Below are 20,474 nucleotides of genomic sequence, written 5' to 3' on the forward strand. Positions count from 1 at the left end.
TCAAGAAGGGAGTGGGAGAAAAGGAGGGTTTAATCAGGGAAGGTCTCAGAGTAGATCTGCCTTTGGAGAAGCAGCGTGGCTCAGTGGAAAGAGCCCAGGCTTGAGAGTCAGAGGTCATGGGTTCGAATCCCGGCTCTGCCACTTGTCAGCTGTGTGACCGTGGACAAGTCACGTCACTTCTCTGTGCCTCGGTTCCCTCATCTGGAAAATGGGGATTAAGACTGTGACCCTCACGTGGGACAACCCGATGACCCTGTATCTACCCCAGCGCTTAGAACAGCGCTCTGCACATAGTAAGCGCTTAACCAATGCCAACATTATTATTCAATAAAGCTTTGAAGTGGGGGAGAGTGGCGGTCTGTCGGATATGAGGGAGGGAGGGAGGGAGGGTGTTCCAGGCCAGAGGCAGGACGTGGGCCAAAAGGTCAGCGGCAAGATAGATGAGATCAAGGTACAGTGAGAGGGTTAACGTTAGCGGAGCAAAGAGTGTGGGCTGGGTTGTAGTAGGAGAGTAGTGAGGTGAGGTAGGAGGGAGCAAGGTGATTGAGTTCGGGTCGCTTCTGCCCTTCTCCCCCAAGCCCTCAAGCCTCATGTCAGACAGCAGGTTCCAGGAGCGGGGGTTCTGACCGACTGTCCCAGCATAATACTCTCTGGTGAAAGCCGAGGACGCTTACGACGCGAGGAAAATATTAAGCAGCCACTCCGGTCTCCACCGAGTCATTGGCTACCGACTCAGGTACACGGGAGAATGAATCTACAATCCTTTCCGTCTGGGACCGGCTTACGAAGCCGCACCATCCCTCAGCTCGACAGAGGTAAAAAAAAAAAAAAAAAGGTCACCCAGAACTCGCCCGTTCACTTATCCTGTATGGAAATTGATTAACAGCGGGATGACAGGGAAGGTGAGATTTTCAAAGACAGAAACAAGACAGAGAAGCGGGGAAGGAAGCAGAGAGAAGGGACATTGCGGGTACTAGGCCGAACAGAGTAGTTTCAAGGCTTCTTGCTTTATCTGCCCTGGGAGCCTAAGGGTCACCCGAGGGAGGCGGGAGAGAGGGAGAAAGCCAGTGGCACAGGGCAACTCATATAAAACTGCCCTGAATTTTCTTTGCTTGGCTGGCTTCTTGGTTGACAGTTTTCCCATTTGACCGGGGGCGGGGGAGCGCCTTCTTTTTGAAGTTTCAACAAAAGAAAAATAACATAAAGCCACCTCCTCACGCCTGTCTCTCTTCCTTGCCTCCACAAAAGCACCTCACAGAAACTGAGCAGCAGAGAAACTAATCGAGTTCTGAGAAGACAATATGGGAGGTGAGAGGAAAGAAAAATCAGATAAGAAGGGAAAAGGACTGTGGGCATCTATTTCTTATGGGTTCGGAAGAGCCTTAGGCTTGCTGGCAAGCGTGTTCTCTCAGTTGGCCATTTTGGACCAAAAAGTTAGCCTTTAAGAGTCCTGTGCCCTACCCCTGTGCTGGTGTAAATATGCAGTATCAACAGGATGGTCAAAAATCAACTGAGTTGGAACATATCTGTATGTCTGTGCACCTTGTTAGAGTGGAAGCTTCTTATGGGCAGAAAACATGTTTTTTTAATGGCATTTGTTAAGTGCTTACTACGTGTCAAACACTGTTCTAAGCTCTGGGGTAGGTACAAGTTAATTAGGTCAGACACAGCCCCTCTCCCTCGTGGAGTTCCCAATCGTGTACTTCTGTTGTTCCTTCTCAAGCACCCAGAACAGTGCCGGCAGCCACAGTAGACATCACTGTGTTGAAGATCCATTGAAAAGCCATTGGTAAAAGGAAAAAAAAAAAAACATTTCCTGAAAGAGGAGAAAAGCTTCCTAAGCATATCAGGAAACGTTTACGAAGCACTGATGCTCCCCAGCAAGAACTCGGTGTGCTGAGTTACATGATGACCTACCTCAATATGCTTGGCCTGATCCTAAAGATGATCCACCTCCAAAGATGATCGGCATGCTCCGGATTTATCTTTTACCCTCTGCCTGGTTGTAACGATGATATTTACTGAGCACTTTCTTAGAGCAGTACACTGAATTAAGTACTTGGCAAAGTACAACAGAAATACGAGACGCAGTATCCTTATATTCTACCTCCTTCCCTATCTGTAACATAGTTAGTCGTCCATCTCACCCATGAGACTGTAAGCTCCTTGAGGGCAGGGATCATGTCAACCGACTCTTCAGTAGCATACTCTCCCAAATGCTTAGTCCAGTGTTCTGCACACGGTAAATGTTCAATAAATATCACTGATTGACAGTGTCAGGAGTGTGTTTGCTGCTGCTGTTGTTTGGACCATGGTCACTGAATGCTCTACACCTGAAATTCACTTCAAATGCTTCTAACTGAACAGAGAGGACTGTTGAACTTTCCCGGGAAGAATCGGAGGAAAACAGATCCCTACTGCTGGGTGGCGATTGTCAGGACGGATAGAAGGTGGCGCAGTTGTACTGAAGAGATTTTCCACCCCCAATCCTCCCTGGGGACCTAGAAAAAGTGGTCAGGGAGCATCCCTGCTGTGTAGTTCAAGAGACAAATTTTCAATCGACGTTATCTAGTGATGTCAGCATGGGGCACCTGGCTGTGTAGCTCTGGACTATAGTAGGCCAAGGTTTTAACTTGCTGGAGGTCAAAAAATCTGTTTCACCGCAGCGAGGCGCGAGGTCGTAGGTTGGTGATCAGAATCCCTCTGTGCCGGCAACCAGATTTTCTGAAAAAACTGGCATAATGACTGTGGTTTAAGTGATGACTGTGTGCCAAGAACTGGACTTAGCACTCAGATACATACAAGTTAAACAAATTAGACACAATCCCTGTCCCACGTGGAGCTCTCCAATCTAAGAGGGAGAGAGGACAGGTATTTAATCCCCATTTGACAGATGAGGAAACCAAGGTCCAAAGAAGTGAGGTGACTTGCCCAAGGCCGCACTTCCTTCTCTGTCGCCCTGACTCGCTCCCTTTGTCCTTCCCCATTCCCAGCCCCATAGCACTTATGTACATATCTGTAATTTATTTATTTAAATTGCCTGTCTTCCCCTCTAGACTGGAAGCCCGTTGTGGGCAGAGAATGTGTCTGTTTATTGTTGCACTGTACTCTCCCAAGAGCTTAGTACAGTGCTCTGCACACAGTAAGTGCTCAACAAATACAACCGAATGAAGTGGCAGAGGCGGGATCGGCACCCAAGCCTCATCACTCTCAGTCCTGTGGCTTTCCACTAGGCCACAGGGCACTGCGAGGTGTGGGCAGAGGAGGTGGGAAAGATTGATCACCGGCCATCCCTCTCCTGCCATATAAATGCAGGGCCATCCTCCAGGGTTTGTGTTTCATTTTGTTTTAAATAGTATTTAAGCGCTTACTATGTTCCAGGCACTGTAAGTGCTGGGGTGGGGAAAAGCTAATAACATAGACTACGTCCAGTATGGGGCTCATAGTGTGAATCCCCATTTTACAGCTGAGGTAACTGATGCACAGAGAAGTGAAGTGACTCACCCAGGTTCACACAGCAGAGAAGTGGTGGAGCTAGGACTGGAATCCAGGACCTTCTGACTCCTAGGCCCTGGCTCTATCCATTAGGCCATGCTGCTTCTCACCAGGTGCACATTTTGGGAGCAGGGTCCTCGTAGCTCAACAGGTGAGGCAGTTTTGCTCCCCTCACGAGGGCAAGGACCACCTCTCACAAAGACGCTTGGGAAGCTTGGGGCGGGAGGCCACGCAGCAGCTCACCCACCTGCTGTTACCTCACAGAGCAGTGGCCATGAGGCGGCCGAAACTCCGGCTGTTACCTCACAAAGCAGCCGGACATGCGCCTGATTGCAGCGGAGGCTGTGAAAGAGAGGTTTCTCTCCTCCCCTCAGGATGCCTGGATAATGCACCGCCAAACCGGACCGGGAGGTGCGAGAGAGAGAGAAAATCCAGCCGGCGGGGCCGTGGGGCGCTACCGAAGGTCCAGACCGACCACCTGACTCCCTTATTCCCCTTCAATTCCCATTCCTGCTGTTGTCATCACAGCAACCACCAAAACCCTCATGAATGTATCCATCTGTAGACTCTAGATATTCATTCCCTTACTCTCATAATAATAGTAATGATAATTATTATGGTATTTGTTCAGCGCTATATGCCCAGCAGTGTATTGAGCAGCAGGGGAAATACAAGATAATCAGGTTAGACAATGTCCCTGTCCCAAATAATAATAATGTTGGTATTTGTTAAGCGCTTACTATGTGCCGAGCACTGTTCTAAGCGCTGGGGTAGACATAGAGGGATCAGGTTGTCCCACGTGGGGCTCACGGTCTTAATCCCCATTTTACAGATGAGGGAACTGAGGCACAGAGAAGTGAAGTGACTTGCCCACAGTCACACAGCCGACAAGTGGCAGAGCTGGGATTCGAACTCATGAGCCCTGACTCCAAAGCCCGTGCTCTTTCCACTGAGCCACGCTGCTTCCCCATAGGGTTCATTCCCAAATAGGGTTCACAGTCTCAGTAAGAGGGAGAACAAGTACGTAATACCCATCTTACAGATGAGAAAACTAAGGCAGTGAGAGGTGACTTCACTTCACATCTCTGTGCCTCAGTTTCTTCATCTATAAATGCAGATATAATACCTGTTCTCCCTCCCCCTCAGACTGTGAACCCCGTGTATGACAGGGACTGTGTCCGATCTGATTATCCTGCTTCTACCCCGGTTCCTGGTACAGTGTTTGGCACAAAGTAAGCATTTAATACGAGATCGTTAATATTTTTATCATCACTTCTCCCACAAGCTCCCACTGGTTGTAAATTACATGGCTGCCTGCCTTCCCTGTTAGAGTCTAAACTCCTTGAGACCAGAGGCCATATCTTTAACCTCTACCTCTGAGTCTCTGCAAAAAGATTTTTTCCCTTTTTAATAACTTTTCTTCTAAATAATTCACGAAAATGAACTGTCCAATTGCCATTTCAACACATATCCATGTAAAGAAACCTGGACACATCCCTTTAAACCTTCCAAGAGACAGAGGTTTGTTGCTTTTTTTTTTTCTTTAAATCACCCCTGGACTCTTCACAGTTTCAAAAGGCCCCAGTCACAAAAAGTTGCCTATCCTTGGAAGTGGAGTCCTCAAGAAACCCCAGAGGTGGAGGAATGAACAGAAATCTCCAGTCAGGTCTGGGCCATTCAGAATTCAGAAAGGGACCTGGGTTTGCCAGGATCAAATGGAGGATAATCTTCATTGGCAGGGAATACACTTCAAACAGAAAGAATGAACCGGGGACCTCTGCTTTGAGACCAAAAGCTAGCTATGGAGTTTATATAGAATCTTCTTTTCCTCACAGAATTTGGCCTATTTGAGACATCCTGAAGAGAACAAGCATGGATCGTTCCACGCCTTTGGTAGGGGCTCCAATCAATAATGAGGGAACGAAACGTTACAGGCATTTTTTTATTTTGTTCGGGATCTTATACTGTTAAGAGACTGCAGTTTGCTTCAAGCCTTACAGGGTTCACGCTCCTTATTGACTGAGTTGATCTCTAAGGAGTCCCTAGCAGCCAGGGTGATGTTGAAAAGTAATGCCCTTCGTTTTCAGGATAGTTGTTTATAAATATATATCATGGTATTTGTTAAGCGCTTGCTATGCGCCAGTCACTGTGCTCGGTGCAGGAGTAGATACAAGCTAATCAGGTTGGACACAGTCCCTGTCCCACAAGAGGCTCACAGTCTTATTTCACCACCCTCCTACTTCAACATAATAACCAACCGAACATTCGTTAAATAAAATTCACTTTCTCACAACGAGGAGGACGAAGCAGAGGACAGTTTGCGGGGGGAGTGAGCATTTAGAAAAGCGAGATTATTTCACCCTAAAGGGGGGGGGGGGGGGGGAAAGGCCAAGGCATTATAAAAGTAATGTGATCTGACAGGCATTTGACTGTACGGAAATACGAGAGATTATGAACATGGGCTCTGCTTAGCCGCAGCCATTCAGATGTATTTTTAATGAGGATTTTTTAGAGGTAGTTTTTAGACCTGGAACGTAAATTCCAAGACAGCGGAATTGGAGATCAAAACCACCAAAAGAAGCTGGGCTTGGGTGGGTGGCGGCATGTGCGTTGCAGGGGAAATTCTATTATCCATAACAAGAGGAGGGAGGGAATGAATGGAGGAAAAAATCATCTGCTCTTCTAGGAGCGGCAGGCACCGGACCCTCAGTCTGGCCATTTCTGAGTCCAAGGGGCTCCAGAGAACTATCCTGGACTTTAGGTTCAGCCATATTTGGACGCAAGGTGCTCCAGAGAGCAGTTTGTTGTGGCAGGGAACGTGCCTGTTATTTTGTTGTACTGTACTCTCCTAAGTGCATAGTAGTGTTCTGCACACAGTAAGTGCTCAATAAATACAACTAACTGACTGTTCTAGACCCCTTAGGAAGCTCCCACCACCTGAGGAGGCAGGAGTGGGAGTGGCTAACTGGAGGACTGCCCCAGAGCAGAGTGGCTTCAAACCAGAGATGGAAGTGCCATGTTTCAGCCCTGGAGGTCAGACAGGAAGTGGGCATCCATCACGCTCCTCTCTCCCTCACAATTCGAGAAACCGGATTTCCGGACAGCTTTGAAATGTCCGTTTCTTCCCGAGTTAAGCAATGCAGGGTAAAGAGGGATGTGTCCATAATTAGATGCCATCTAACTTGCAGGAAAAACTTCTCTCTTACTGCTATGTTTTGTTTTTAAATACACCAATAAATGCATCTTGATTTTTCTTCTGACTCGAGACGCGATAACAATGACTGCGGCATTTATTAAGCACTTATTATGTTTTAAACACTGCAATAAATACTGGGGAAGATACAAGATAATCCAGCCACATACACAGTCCCTGTTCCACGTGAGGCTCACAATCTAAGTGAAAGGGAGAACGGCTATTTCATCCACATTTTGCAAACAAGGAAACTGAGGCACAGATCATTCAAGTGTCTCATCCAAGGTCACCCAGCAGGCAGTGGCAGAGCTGGGATTAGAATCCAAGGCCCTCTGACTCCCGGATCTGTGCCTTTCCCACTTAGACTCACTGCTATCATTTTCCTACACTCTAACGCACAGGGTGCAGTGGTGATAAAGCAGAATTCTGCTGAAATCCCTCCCAAGTGGAGACATTTGGCCAAAATTACGAGCACCGTGAATTCCAGGAAAATCCAAAATACTCACCAAAGAGGCCATGGTGAACCCAATGACCTCAATATAGCCATCATCATGACGCTGAGGTTCAAAATCTCGATGCTCTCCTGGGTTTCCCCACGGCATTGTGCCCGCACAATACCTGCAGAGTGAGGTACGAAAACCAGCTTGAAGGATCGTCTAGACCCTCTGTTCTGCTGCAATAATGACATCATCAGCATCACCACCAAGCACCTCTGGAGAACTTCCTGTTACATAGTGACGGGGTCCAATTTCACCCACTAGAGAAATAAACAAGAAACATTCACCCCAACCCCCATCCCAACTTCAACCAGGAAAATGACAGCCACCAGGAGCCTTCAAAAACTCGACTTTTTTTTTGGCTCTTTTTGCCAGCCTAAGGAGACAAAATGGGTAACTCCTTTCTCCATTGGCTTTTAGATTTTGGTAGACAAAGCACCAGGGAGTTATGTCCTAAAGACCCAAAATCCAGACGGGGCTTTGACGTTTTTAACCAGATTTGGAGGGTGTGGGAAATTCTAGGCAGAATTTTCTTTTATTTTAATGTTTGTCAAGAGATGAATGGTAACTGGATGGGTGTGGTTGTCAAAATGTTGCCCTGTGGGTTCCATTTGCAAAGATCAGCCTCCTGTGGGCCAATCAATAGGATGATTATCATGCAATGGAGTATGGCTTTGCTTGCAAATGGGGAAACAGGAATGATGTTCCTGGAGAACCTAGAGCGATAGAGAGTACATGCCCATGTCTCCTTTATCCTAAAAAACCACCCTCCCTTGACCCCATGTCTTCCTTGAGTTATTGCCCCATCTCCCTCCTACCATTCTTCTCCAAACATTTTGAGGGAGTTCTTTCCACCCACTGTCTCCACTTCACCTAAAATGCTCTCCTTGGCCCCCTCCAATCAGGCTTCAGTCCCCTTCACTCCACAGAAACTGCCCTCTCAACGATCACCATTGATCTCCTTCTTGCCAAATCCAATGGCCTCTACTCCATCCTAACCCTCCTCGACCTCGCAGCTGACTTCAACACTGACAATCACACCCTTCTCCAAAGAAACAGTATCCAAACTTGGCTTCGCTAACACCTCCTTTTCCTGGTTCTCCACCTATCTCTCTGGCGGCTCCTTTTCGGTCTCTTTCATGGGCTCTTCCTCTGCCTCCCTTCACTCAAGCTTCAGGTCTGGATCACTTTCTATTCTCCATCTACACCCACTCCGTTGGAGAACTCATTCGCTCTCACAGCTTCAACTACCATCTCTGTTTGAGTGACTCCCAAATCTACATCTCCAGCCTTGATCTCTCTCCTCAACAGTCTCTCATTTCATCCTGCCTTCAGGACATCTCTACTTGGATGTCCCACCAACAATCAAACTTAACATGTCTAATACAGACACTTTATCTTCCCATCCAAACTCGGTCCTCCTCCTAATGGGAAAGTCACTGTAGACAGCACCGCCAACCTCCCTGTCTTACAAAACCCATAACCTTGGCATTTCCTTCAACTCATCTCTCTCATTCAGCCCACATATTCAATCTGTCACCAAATCCTGTCAATTCAACCTCCACGACTTGGCTAAAATCTCCCCTTTCCTCTCCATCTGAACTGCTACTACGGTAATCCAAGAACTTATCTTATCCCACCTTGCTTACTCCATCAGCCTCCTTACTGACCCCCCTGCCTCCTCTCTCTCCCGGCTCATCCATACATCAGACTGCTACCTGGATCATTTTTCTACAAAAACGTTCAGCCCACGTTTGCCCACTCAAGAACTTCCAGGGCTGTTTATCCACCTCCACATCGAACAGAAACTCCTCCCCATTGTCTTAAAAGCACTCAATCGCCTTTCCCCCTTCTACCTACCCTCCTTGATTTCCAACTCGCACACTTCACTCCTATAATGTCAACCTACTCACTGCACCTTGACCGCATCTAAATCGCTACCAACCTGTGGTCCACGTCCTGCCTCTGGACTGGAACTCCCACCCCCTTCATATCTGACAGACGATCAGCTTCCCTACCTTCAAAGCCTCACTGAAATGACATCTCCTCCGAGAGGCCTTCCCCAACTAAGCCTTCATTTCCTCTTCTCCCATTCCCTACCGTGTCACCCTCGGACTTGAATTTGCACCCTTTAGTCACTCCCTTCCTCAGGCCCACAGGAACTATGTACATATCTGTAATTTATTTAATGTCTATATCCCCCTCTAGACTGTAAGATCGTTGTGGGCGGTGAACACGTTGACCAACTCTACCATATTGTACTCTCCCAGATGTTTAGTTCAGTGCTGTGCGCACGGTAGGCAGTCAATAAATACAAGTGATTGACTGACTGATTACATGAAAAGTTCCTGCCAGAAGGCCACTGCCCCTGGGTGCTGGCCAGGACTTACCTAGGTATATTTAAAAACACTATACACTGGAACTTCAGCTCCTGAATCTTTGGGGTGAGGTCCGTTCCATCGCACTGCAACAATCAAAAACAACACAACAAGGGCTTTCAAATGGGGTGGCTCAACTGTGACAACCAGGGAGCAACATATCCCTCCGCTCCCTGACCCTGGTTGGGAAGAACTAATATTGGCTTGCTGTGTTCCAAGCTTATCCCTCCCCCGTCGCCGAACCCCAAAACTCACCCTATCAAAAACTAAGGTGCAGGTGTCCCCTCGAATTGGGTCTCTCAAAAAAATCACAGATCACTGTGTGGAGAGAATGTGCTCTGCAAAGAAACTTTACTTCCTAAAATGTTTTACCCTGCCTTGCAAAATACTCTTTTAGAAGACTTTGAGATGACTGATGGAGCTAGCCTCACTAAGCAGATCTTTTTTTTTCCAACCGTCTACGTGAATGGATGGAATCTTCCTATCTTTTTAAACAAAAATGGGAAGTGGTTGAATAAGGGGCCTTATCCTTGTAAGGTACATAGAAGTGACAGCAATGAGCAGAAAGAAGGCTTGACTTCCTCTATGCAAAAGAACTATACTGGAAAGGAACATTTTGACCAAGCGTCTCTGTGGAAACCAGAGGTGTTGACCGATATTGGTTAATAATGTTGGTATCTGGTATTTGTTAAGCGCTTACTATGTGCCGAGCACTGTTGTAAGCGCTGGGGTAGACACAGGGGAATCAGGATGTCCCACGTGGGGCTCACAGTCTTCATCCCCATTTTACAGATGAGGGAACTGAGGCACAGAGAAGTGAAGTGACTCGCCCACAGTCACACAGCTGACAAGTGGCAGAGCTGGGATTCGAACTCATGACCTCTGACTCCAAAGCCCGTGCTCTTTCCACCGAGCCACGCTTCTCCGTGTGTTTGCAACAACATTCGCTTTGTCAAAGGGACCATCCCGTGTATTTGGTACTTACCACAACTTTTACATGTTTGGATAAATCCCTGGAGCTTCTCTGCAGGAAATCAGAAAAGGCGGCCTGTACCACAGGGAAAGGGAAGGGGGAAAGCCTCTTGAAATCACTGCACTGTTTCTAGTTTTCCCTGGTTACCTTTTTCTCTCCTTTTCTGCATCATAACTAATGTCATTCAGTGGCTTCAACATGCCCCTTTCTCTTCTAAAGGGTATCATCTTCTCTCTCACTGTCTTCAACACCCATTTCCCCAGCCCAAATCCTTGCTGCCCTCTGTCTTTCAGTCCCTACAGCAATTTGCCTGTGGTCGCAAAACAGAATATCTCTGAGACAGCAATCGGTGGTATGGATTGGATGCTTGCTGTGTGCAGAGCACTGTACTAAGTGCTTGGGAGAGGACAGCAGAGTTCGTAGACATGTTCCCAGGCAGTAGACACCACTGTGTTCCCACCAGTGGAGAAGCAGTGTGGCTTAGTGGGAAGAGCACGGGCTGGGAGTCAAAGGTCGTGGATTCTCATCCAGACTCTGCCACTTGTCAGCTGTGTGACTTTGGGCAAGTCATTTAACTTCTCTGTGCCTCAGTTCCCTCATCTGTAAAATGGGGATTCAGACTAGGAGCCCCACGCGGGACAACCTGATGACCTTGTATCTACCCCAGCGCTTAGAACAGCGCTCGGCACACAGTAGGCGTTTAACAAATACCATCATCACCGTCTGGTAAACGTCATCAAACCAAAGGACAGTTCCAAAGCCACGACTACTGTCACAAAATATCCTGATTTCCTCTTCTAAACTATAAGCTCCCTGTGGGCAGGGAACATGTCTACCGACTCTGCTGCGTGTGCTCTGCCAAATGCTTAGAACAGTGCTCTGCACACAGTAGGGGCTAATAAGTACCACTGATGATTTACTACTATTTCTAATCCTATTATTACTACAGCCAGGCAATATCTTGTCAAGCCTCTCCTTTCCCCAGAATCCTCTTCTTCTCAGTCCTACCGATGAACCCTTTGCTTAAACTCTGACCGCTTTATGACTAGGCTGCTTCCTTCATGCTGGTCTCCCGCTCTGCGCCCTGAAACGGAAATCACCTCCCAGGGCATGACCGTTTATGCTACCATTCAACACAGGCTAGGCAACTTGGTCAACAACTTTGTTGTGAGTGCTCACCGGTAGTCACTATTCCACCTCTCTATACCCCGCCCGCAGAAGTCCCCTCTTCATTCCATGTTACCTTACTCTTTATTCCCTCTTCTTCACCCACCCTCCATGTCTCTCTCATGCTATTAAAGTGCCCTTCCCTCCTTCCAATCCCTCCTAGAAGTGATTTCTTCTGAGTAGGGGCCTGATAAGATAAGTATCCAGCTGAAGTGATTAAAAAGGGATAGCAGCTCTGATCCCCGCAACCCGTCTCAAAGACACACTCTTCAGCTTTCTCTTCCCCGAGCCTAGCAGGAGGAGATATTGACCCCCAAAATAACAGGGAGAGCCATGACGATGAGCAAAGCTGAAAGACCATATGGAGCCTCTGTGTTCCCAGAGTCACCTAATAACCAGGTCAATTTTATTATTTTAATGCTCTTCTTCCTCTCTAGACTGCAAGCCCTCTGTGGGCAGGATGTCTACCAACTCGGTTCTACGCTACTCTCCCAACGGCTTGGTACTCTGCTTTGCACACAGTAGGCATTCAATAAATACCACTGATCTATTGATGAGCACCCCGTCCCCCGCTAGCCTCTGTTCACTCCCCGTGCTCCGTGCTGTCAGGGAGGAGCCAGCCAGTAGATGGGGGGCATCCCTGAACACTATTCAGCCCAGGAAACCCCATCAGGGCTCTAAGAGGCAAGAGCGGGAAGGAGGAGAGAGGGAGAGGTCCATACTCACCCCCGCATAAAACATTTTATTCCGAAACCGACTGTTGAATTTCTCCGGATTTGCTTCTGCGGAGAGGGAAAAGCTTGATTTGTGATGATGACCTCATTAGGAACAGCAGATCAAACAGGCACGGGCCAGGCCAAGGAGTCCCAGGAGAATCTCTCTCCGGGCAGCAGGGCCTCCAGGCCGGGCACTCCCATCATTCCCAAACCAGAAGGAGCAGCGGGGAAGGGCCCGGTTGCTACAGACCAGCCACATCCTCCGTCCCCCGTAGACTGGAAACTCACTGCGGGCAGGTAACCAACTCTGTTGTATTGTACTCTCCTAAGCGCTTAGTCCAGGGCTGGGCGCACAATAAGAGCTCAATAAATACCACCGATGGAATGACTGATTTAGTGAAATGAGAAGGATCCCTGGCCATAAAGGCCAGAGAACACTTCTCTTTGCAAAGGAATTTTGACATTATTGGCTCAAATAGAAAATGCTACTGGCCCTGAGGTGCCTCCAGAAATGTTGGACCAGGCAGAAGACTTAGCACGAAGAGTGTTTGTCCACAACCTGGAGTTGATCTGCATGTCTGTCTTCCCCTGTAGACTGTAGGCTCTCTGTGGGGAGGGATGGTATCTACCAACTCTATCTTACCAGTTGTTTATTAGTACAGTGCTTTGCACCCAGTAAGCGCTCAATGGGTATCATGGATTGATCGGCCAATCTGAGTCTGCGCTCCACAGCTCTCTCAGGGTCCGCACTTCAGAAGGGAACTGGGAGTGTGCGACTCCAGACTCTGCTCCCAAAATATTGGTGGGGAAGATGGAGGAGGTGTTTGGAGGAAGAACTGGGAGCTGGGAGGTGGGGGGAGACAGGGGAAGGAAGGGGCCGAAGAACCTGATCCCCCTAAACTCCACCCTGGCCCATAACACAACGGGGAAAGAAAGAAGAACTGCATACACCCTACACTTAGATACATTCATTTTCTTTTTTTCCTCTCTCTTTCTCTGTTTCAAAGCTCAAACCAAGAGGTACGGGGCTCACATGAAACACGCATCCATGAAGGAGGCCATACCTATTCTGGGGCTTAGCACAGTGTCTGGCACATATACAAGAGCTTTAAGACGCACCACGATAAAAGAAGTACCAATTTAGGAGCTTAAAAGTACATAAACATTAAGGAGTTTCATGACAGCATCAACTCTCCCAGTGTCATTTCTCTCTCAATCAACTGTCTTTATTAAGCATTTAGTGGGTGCAGAGCACTGTACTAAGCTCTGAAGAGAGTACAACTGAGCAGAGCTGATACATTCCCTGCCCACAGCGAGCTTACAGTCTAGAGAGGGAGACGGACATTAGGAAAGAGCACGGGCGTGGGAGTCAGAGGTCATGGGTTCGAATCCCGGCTCCGCCGCTTGTCAGCTGTGTGATTGTGGGCAAGTCACTTAACTTCTCTGTCCCTCTGTCACCTCATCTGGAAAATGGGGATGAAGACTGTGAGCCCCACGGGGGACAACCTGATTACCCTGTATCTACCCCAACGCTTAGAACAGTGCTCTGCACCTAGTAAGCGCTTAGCAAATACCAACATCATTATTATTATAAATAAATCAAATTATGGATATGTGCATAAGTGCTATGGGGCTGAGAGAGGGGTGCAAAAAGAGTTTAAATCCTAGTGCACGGGTGATGAAGAAGGGAGTGGGAGAAGCGGAAAATGAGGGCTTAGTCGGGGCGGCCTCTGGGAGATGTGCTTTTAATAAGGCTCTCATTTCCATTTCATCTACATTTGCATCTTTCAACTAACTCCCCTTCTTCTTAATGATTTATGACTTCATTATAAAAGAACGGCTTCACCGCCAATACAGGTAATAACGGAGGGGACTTTCTAATCTCCTCTCACAGACAACTCGAAGACAGACCGGCCCACTTCCCCAGGATAGCTCCAGCTGCATTAGGAATGCATGGCGGGACCGAAGTTAATAAAGAAATGCCGATTCCTGTCATTGTTTCATTCCTCTCTCCTCCCATGGCCCTTGATTATTATTCTGAAAGCTTGGAGCAGTCTTAAACATTATAAAATATGCATCAGCTCATTCTGTCAGACTCTCAAAACTTTATTTAGCCTGGCATTTGAGCGGTACCATTTTTTAAGCCCGCGTTCTGATGTTCTTAAAATGAGGACAAGTGAGAGGGCTTGTTAGAATTCACAAAGCAGTGAAAATTAAGCAAAGGCTGAAGAGGGAAAATGGAATTATGACTTCGGTTGTGGGCATAGCCTGAGCCTAGTGCGTGATCGCATACACACACACCATTTGGAACGTCCTATGACAATCTGACTCAGCTTGGAAACTCCGAAGACACCCCCACGATGGAGCAGTGTTGCCTAGTGGAAAAAGCACAGGCCTGGGAGTCCTGAATCTATCACTTATCAGCTGTGAGACCCTTTTTATATATATATATATATATATATATATATATATATATATCCACCATTGATTTATATATGTGTATTTGTTGAGCACTGTACTAAGCACTTGGGAGAGTACAATAATAATAATAATTGTGGCATTTGTCAAGCGCTTATTATGTGCCAGGCACGGTACTACGTTCTGAGGAAGATACAAGGTAATTGGGGTGGACACAGTCCCTGTCCCACATGGGGCTGACAGTCTTAATCCCCATTTTACAGATGAAGTAACTGAGACACGGAGAAATGAAGTGACTGGCCGAAGATCACACACAGTCGGAATTAGAACTCAGGTCCTCTCATTCCCTGGCCCGTGCTCTTTCCAGTAGGCCAGGCTACTTTTCTTTGTCGTTCCTCAACTTCTCTATGCCTCGATTTCCTCACAGTAAAATGGGGATAAAAGTCCCGTGCTTCCTCCCTCATAAAATGTGAGTACATATGGGACCCAGACTATGTCCAACCTGATCACATTGTATCTGCCACAGCTGTCATCACGGTGCTTAGCACTTAGTGCTTATTAAATCTCATCTTCATCAATATAATACCTCAGAGGCACCTATCCGGTAGCCTTCAAAGCCCGATTTCTCTCCGAACACCGTGGGAGCTAACGTCATCTTCCGGCCCGCTGGGAGGGTGGACAGGGAGCCCCAGAAATAATCCAGCTCAAGGCAAACTCAGTTACCTCCGATCCACTCATTCATTCAGTCATATTTATCGAGTGCTTACTGTGTGCAAAGCAGTGTACTAAGCACTTGGGAGAGTACAGTGTAACAACAGGCACATTCCCGCCCGCAACGAGCTCACAGCTTAGAGAGGGAGACAGACATTAATATAAATCAATAGATAAATAAATTGATAGCAGATATTTACATATGTGCTGCGGGGGTGGGAGGGAGGATGAATGAAGGAGCAAGTAAGAGCAGGGCAGAAGGCAGTGGGAGAAGAGGAGAGGAGGACTTAGTCAGGAAAGGCTTCTTGGAGGAGATGGGCCTTCAATAAGGTTTTGAAGAGGAGAGGAGGACTTAGGGAAGGCTTCTTGGAGGAGATGGGCCTTCAATAAGGTTTTGAAGCGGGGAATTACATGTCTGCCCACTCAAGGCAGAACCGTCCAGTCTATATTAGCAGAGTCGGAGTCCTTGACAGTCTTCCTGTGGGGCTGATTTTTGATTTAATCAGCTGGTTCTGAGGATTTCTCTCCCTCAGCCACCACCTTGGTCTCCTGCAGCCATCTTGGCTGTCTCTATCTATTCTCCTCTCGATCTTCTCAGCTCCTCTGCATTTTCTCCTTCCCATGGGAGCAAGGCTGTGTTCTCAGACCCTCTCACCAATCATGCTTTCCCCCTACCAGCCCCCCAGCCCCTTTCCCCCAGAGGCTGTCCTTCTCTCAGTTTCCCTAAATGAGAAGCCACAGAACCCCACATTTCCTGCCAGGTTCCACCAGAAACCACCTGGCAGTTTCCCTTGGGCTTCCGGGATGCATCTGGACCTCACCCTCCCAGGACAGCCCCACCGCCTGGATCCAAAATAAACCACCAGGCTAAATCTGAGTGAGGGGGAAACATCTCTCTCACCTCGCGACTCATGGAATTCCAGCGTGACGTGGGCATCGAATCCGAGGCTGAAGTAGTTATTGAAGACGCTGAGGGGAAGCTGTCATGAAAGACGGAGAGGTCCGGATTGTCTCCTCGGTCACGGCAGAGCTCTCCCCCTCGGAAAACTCTTCCCTGGTCAGAAGTGTTTCCTCAGAGCCCTCCTCGAATCCCACCTCCGCCAGGAGGTCTTCCCCGATTCATTTCCCTCTCCTCAGTTTGCATTGTCCCCTCAGCATTTAGAACCTCCCAGCCTCTCCTCTTTCCTCAGGCTTGGAGCTCTTGTGGGACAAAGACTGTGTCCAACCCACCTGTGATGTATCAGTCCTGGATCTTCCTTTGGTGGTTGGCACATAGTAAGCATTTAATACAATCATTTTACTCGAATGATTTACTTTACTCTTTACTAATCACGCAATCGATAGCATTTATTGAGCACGTACTCCGTGCAGCGTGCTGTTCTGGAAATTGTAAGCTCCCCGGGGGCAGGCATCATGTTTAACAGTTCTGTCGTGATGTATTTTCCAGGCACTTCTCTCAGTAAATACCACTGATGCGCCTGGGGAAGCACACTAATTAGTAGGTACAATCCCTGCCTTCAAGGAGCTTACTATTTAAACTCTTGAGGGCAGGGATCGTGTCTTCATCCCCTCTTGGACTCTCTCAAGTGCTTGCTCCGTGCTCTGCCCACTTTAGGTGCTAAATAAATACCACCGACTGGTTGATGCTAAATGCACTAGAGTGAGGACCTAACCCCTTTAAGGGGACCTGGTCTCTCCAAAGGTGAGAGGGGCTTCCGGGGGGACCGCGCCCCGTCTGTGAGAGCTGGGGGAGGGAAGGAGGGAGGCCGAGGATGTTCCCAAAAAGAGGAAGGGATCTTGACCCTCGGAGGGGCTGTTCTGACTCTGGAGACTTCCCCCAAAGGGCTCCTCTCTTCTGGCTCAGCCCAGCCTCGACTGTAGGGGTGGGAGTCCAGGGGGTGGGCAGGGTCTCTGACCTTATGGACACCATCATCGAGCTCTTCTGGAGGCAGGTCTGGGTTCCGCTCCACATGCAGGTTCCAGCGGTCCAGCTGGACTATCGTCCCGTCTTCCACGTGGCAGAGGATCTTGGAGACGGGCTCGTCGGTGTAACCCTGGGGGTGGGGCAGGAGGCCCGCCATTATTCCCAGGATTCAGACGTCACGCGAGGCACCTACAGTTCCTCCGCCTCCCCGCCCATCGTGGAGGGAAAAGCAGGGAGGTGGGGATGAGGGGAAACTAATCGGCCCCAGACCCGACTCCACCCACGACCGATATCCGGGGTGGCTAAGGGCCTCGGTTTCTTCATACGACAAATGAGGACCAAGGACCTGCTCTCCCTTCCACTTGGACTGCGAGCCCCATGTGGGACAGGGACAGTGCTTAACCCGATTCTCTGGTATCTACCCCAGCGCTTAACCCAGCGCTTGGCACAGTTTCATCGCCAAACAGTACAGGCATCATCATCAGGAGGTGACGGCTGGAGAAGCCCAGTCTCCAGTTAGAACTAACCAAAGCACCACCTCCCGAAGAGGAGGAGCTTGGGGCCGCCGGGACACCTGGACCCTCTGTCTCCCAACCACTGTCCCCGGAACCCTGAGCGCCGCCCAGTGAACCCCCGCCACGCCCTGAGGCAACAACCAACAGATGCCAAGTGGTTGGGCTCCTTGAGGTGAAGTCTCAGCTTGATCCCGGACAACCCAGGGGAACGAGCCGGGGGTTGGGGGGGCACGACGCCAGCCCTGGGGTGCCGCCCCCCCCCCTCGACTGGTTGCCCAGGGGCAGGGCAGCTGCCTAGGGGCTCGGAGACCCTGGATGGCAGGGCCGTGGGAGCCGACACTTACCCCTCCCCAGTTGAGAGTGCGGGCCAGGTCGTTGCCCGTCCCCAGTGGCAGGACCCCCACGGGTGGTTGGGGACTGAGCTGCAACTCATCCAGGACAGAGAGGATCCAGCCCACCTACAAGACACAGAGGGGTCTGGGAGGGAACGGTGACCAGGATGGGAAGCCCACCCCGGCCAACGGAGGGAGAGCCCTAAATCGCAGATTGGCCGAGTCGGTCGGTCAGTCGTATTTTTTGAGCTCTTACTATGTGCAGAGCACTGTACTAAGCGCTCTGGAGAGTTAAATACAACAATAAACAGATACATTCCCTGCCCACAACGAGCTCACAGTCTGGTGGGGGTGAGGGGGAGCGCCCTCGGACAGGAATCAGAACCCTGACACCTGCAGTGAGGGGAAGAAGAGGAATCCCAAGGGTTTCCATCACAGTGGTCCCAGTCTAAATGCCTGATACAGGTCAGTAAGGGAGGTTGGACCCGTAAGACTGGGCCCTACAGAACTCCCAAGTCACTACCCAGGCTTGCCCGCCTCAGGCCACCATGTTCCCCGGCTTCGAGTCGCCAACGAAGGACCAGGCCTCGTTTCTGAGGAATCCTGGTCTTGTGGGCAGGGAACTGGACTTGTGCTCCTACCCTGTTTTCCCAAGGTCCCAGCACATGGCTTAATCACCACCACTGTTACCGACTTACGGAATGGACAGAGCCCATTGTCCTTTCAATAAACCACTTCAAACTGGTTCTGCTTAGGTCCGCTAGTTGTGAACTTGACTGCCAGTTTAAGGTCAGTGGGCGTTGGACCTCCGTGACCCTCCGACCTCAAGCCCCTTCGACGTCCCTCTGGACCCCTCCCTCCACTGCCCGTGAAACCCATCCGCGCCTCAACTCCTCAGCCAGACAGAACCGCTTCCCTCCCCTCCCTCACCCGTCATCGGCCGGCAGCGGAACAGATCATCCCACGTGGACCCCCGAAAAAGCTCGCCTTTCCACGTGAAGGAAATGGTTGGTAAGCCGGCTGGTCCAGAAAGCCCATCCTCCCAGCGACCTGCAGAGTCCAGGGCTGGAATTGCTCTGACTCAGAAGCTCTTCATCTCGGTCTCTGCGCAACCAAGCCCGGGGAGGGCAGCCCTAAGCCCAAACTTCCTCCTCCCGGGCAGACCGACTTCGGCCTCCCGAAACCATCGCCGAGTGGAAGCTGACAGCGTGAAGCGGCGGCATCCGGTCGATGCACCGACGGTCACCTCCTTCCAGGGGCCTCCCTCCCACTCTACCCCACACCACCCTGTGCACATCAATCCGAACATCTTTCCCGCCTGGACCAAGTCTAGCCCCTGGGGCAGCCTCCTGCAGCTCCCTAAGGACCGCACCCGTGGCCTTCCAGCCTGGAGAGAATGAATAAAGATGAATTCAAGTTCAGATTTCAGGGAGCCAGTCAACTGCAATTATTGAGCAATTACTGTGGGCAGGATTCTGTGCTAAGCGCTTGAGAGTACGCTACAACAAAATAACAGACACATTCCCAGCTCACAACGAGCTTACCATCAAGAGGGGATCTATGTCCCTTTGCCAGGGTTCTTCCAGGACACGTGTCCTGGAGACGAAGGCCCGGTGGCTGGGTTACTGGCTCCGCTCCCTTCCCGCTGGCCCCCTAATCCCAGTTTGCAGCTCCCCCAAGCTCTGGGGTAGTAATCTCATTTTGACTTTAAGGCAGCATTGCCAGGTGGAGAGAGCACGGGCCTGGGAGTCGCAGGGACCTGGGTTATAAGCCCAGCTCTGCCACTTGTCTGCTGTGTGACCTTGGGCATGTCATTTCACCTCTCTGGGCCTCAGTTCTCCCATCTGTAAAATGGAGATTAATGTTGTGAGCCCTATTTGGGATGAGGGCAGTGTCCAACCTGATCAGCTTGTATCCACCCCAACGCTTAATACAGTTCCTGGCACATAGCAAGCACTTAACAAATATCCTAAAGACAGTAGAAGGTGGTCTCTCTCCATCCTAGCTCTCCTCATTCATCTCCCACTTCAACCAGACCCACACACTTCACTCCTCTAACGCCAACCTATTCACGTTGCCTCGATCGTCTGATGCCCACGTGTGCCTCAGTTGCCCCTCTCGCACCTTCAACGCTTCGTCCATGTCCTCCCTTCTC

General features: G+C 49.5%; 1 protein-coding gene and 1 long non-coding RNA gene across 3 annotated transcripts in view; one reads left to right on the forward strand and one right to left on the reverse strand.

Annotated features, from left to right (window-relative positions):
• Positions 1-20,474, reverse strand: part of DGKI (diacylglycerol kinase iota) — a 143,581-nt gene that overhangs the window by 91,068 nt on the left and 32,039 nt on the right. For both annotated transcript variants that reach the window (XM_029073824.1, XM_039913249.1), the window contains 7 exons: positions 18,332-18,445; positions 17,465-17,602; positions 16,450-16,528; positions 12,430-12,485; positions 10,549-10,611; positions 9,576-9,649; positions 7,195-7,306 (listed from right to left, as the gene is read on the reverse strand). In XM_029073824.1, the coding sequence (XP_028929657.1) occupies positions 7,195-7,306; positions 9,576-9,649; positions 10,549-10,611; positions 12,430-12,485; positions 16,450-16,528; positions 17,465-17,602; positions 18,332-18,445 (636 nt within the window). The remainder of the gene's footprint in view (positions 1-7,194; positions 7,307-9,575; positions 9,650-10,548; positions 10,612-12,429; positions 12,486-16,449; positions 16,529-17,464; positions 17,603-18,331; positions 18,446-20,474) is intronic.
• On the forward strand, positions 3,807-6,755 carry LOC103171036. The gene is made up of 3 exons (XR_486559.3): positions 3,807-3,958; positions 5,331-5,388; positions 6,410-6,755. It is a non-coding gene; the product is annotated as an uncharacterized LOC103171036 (long non-coding RNA).

This window comes from Ornithorhynchus anatinus, chromosome 10, assembly GCF_004115215.2.
Source record: "Ornithorhynchus anatinus isolate Pmale09 chromosome 10, mOrnAna1.pri.v4, whole genome shotgun sequence".
Taxonomy (NCBI): Eukaryota; Metazoa; Chordata; class Mammalia; order Monotremata; family Ornithorhynchidae; genus Ornithorhynchus; species Ornithorhynchus anatinus.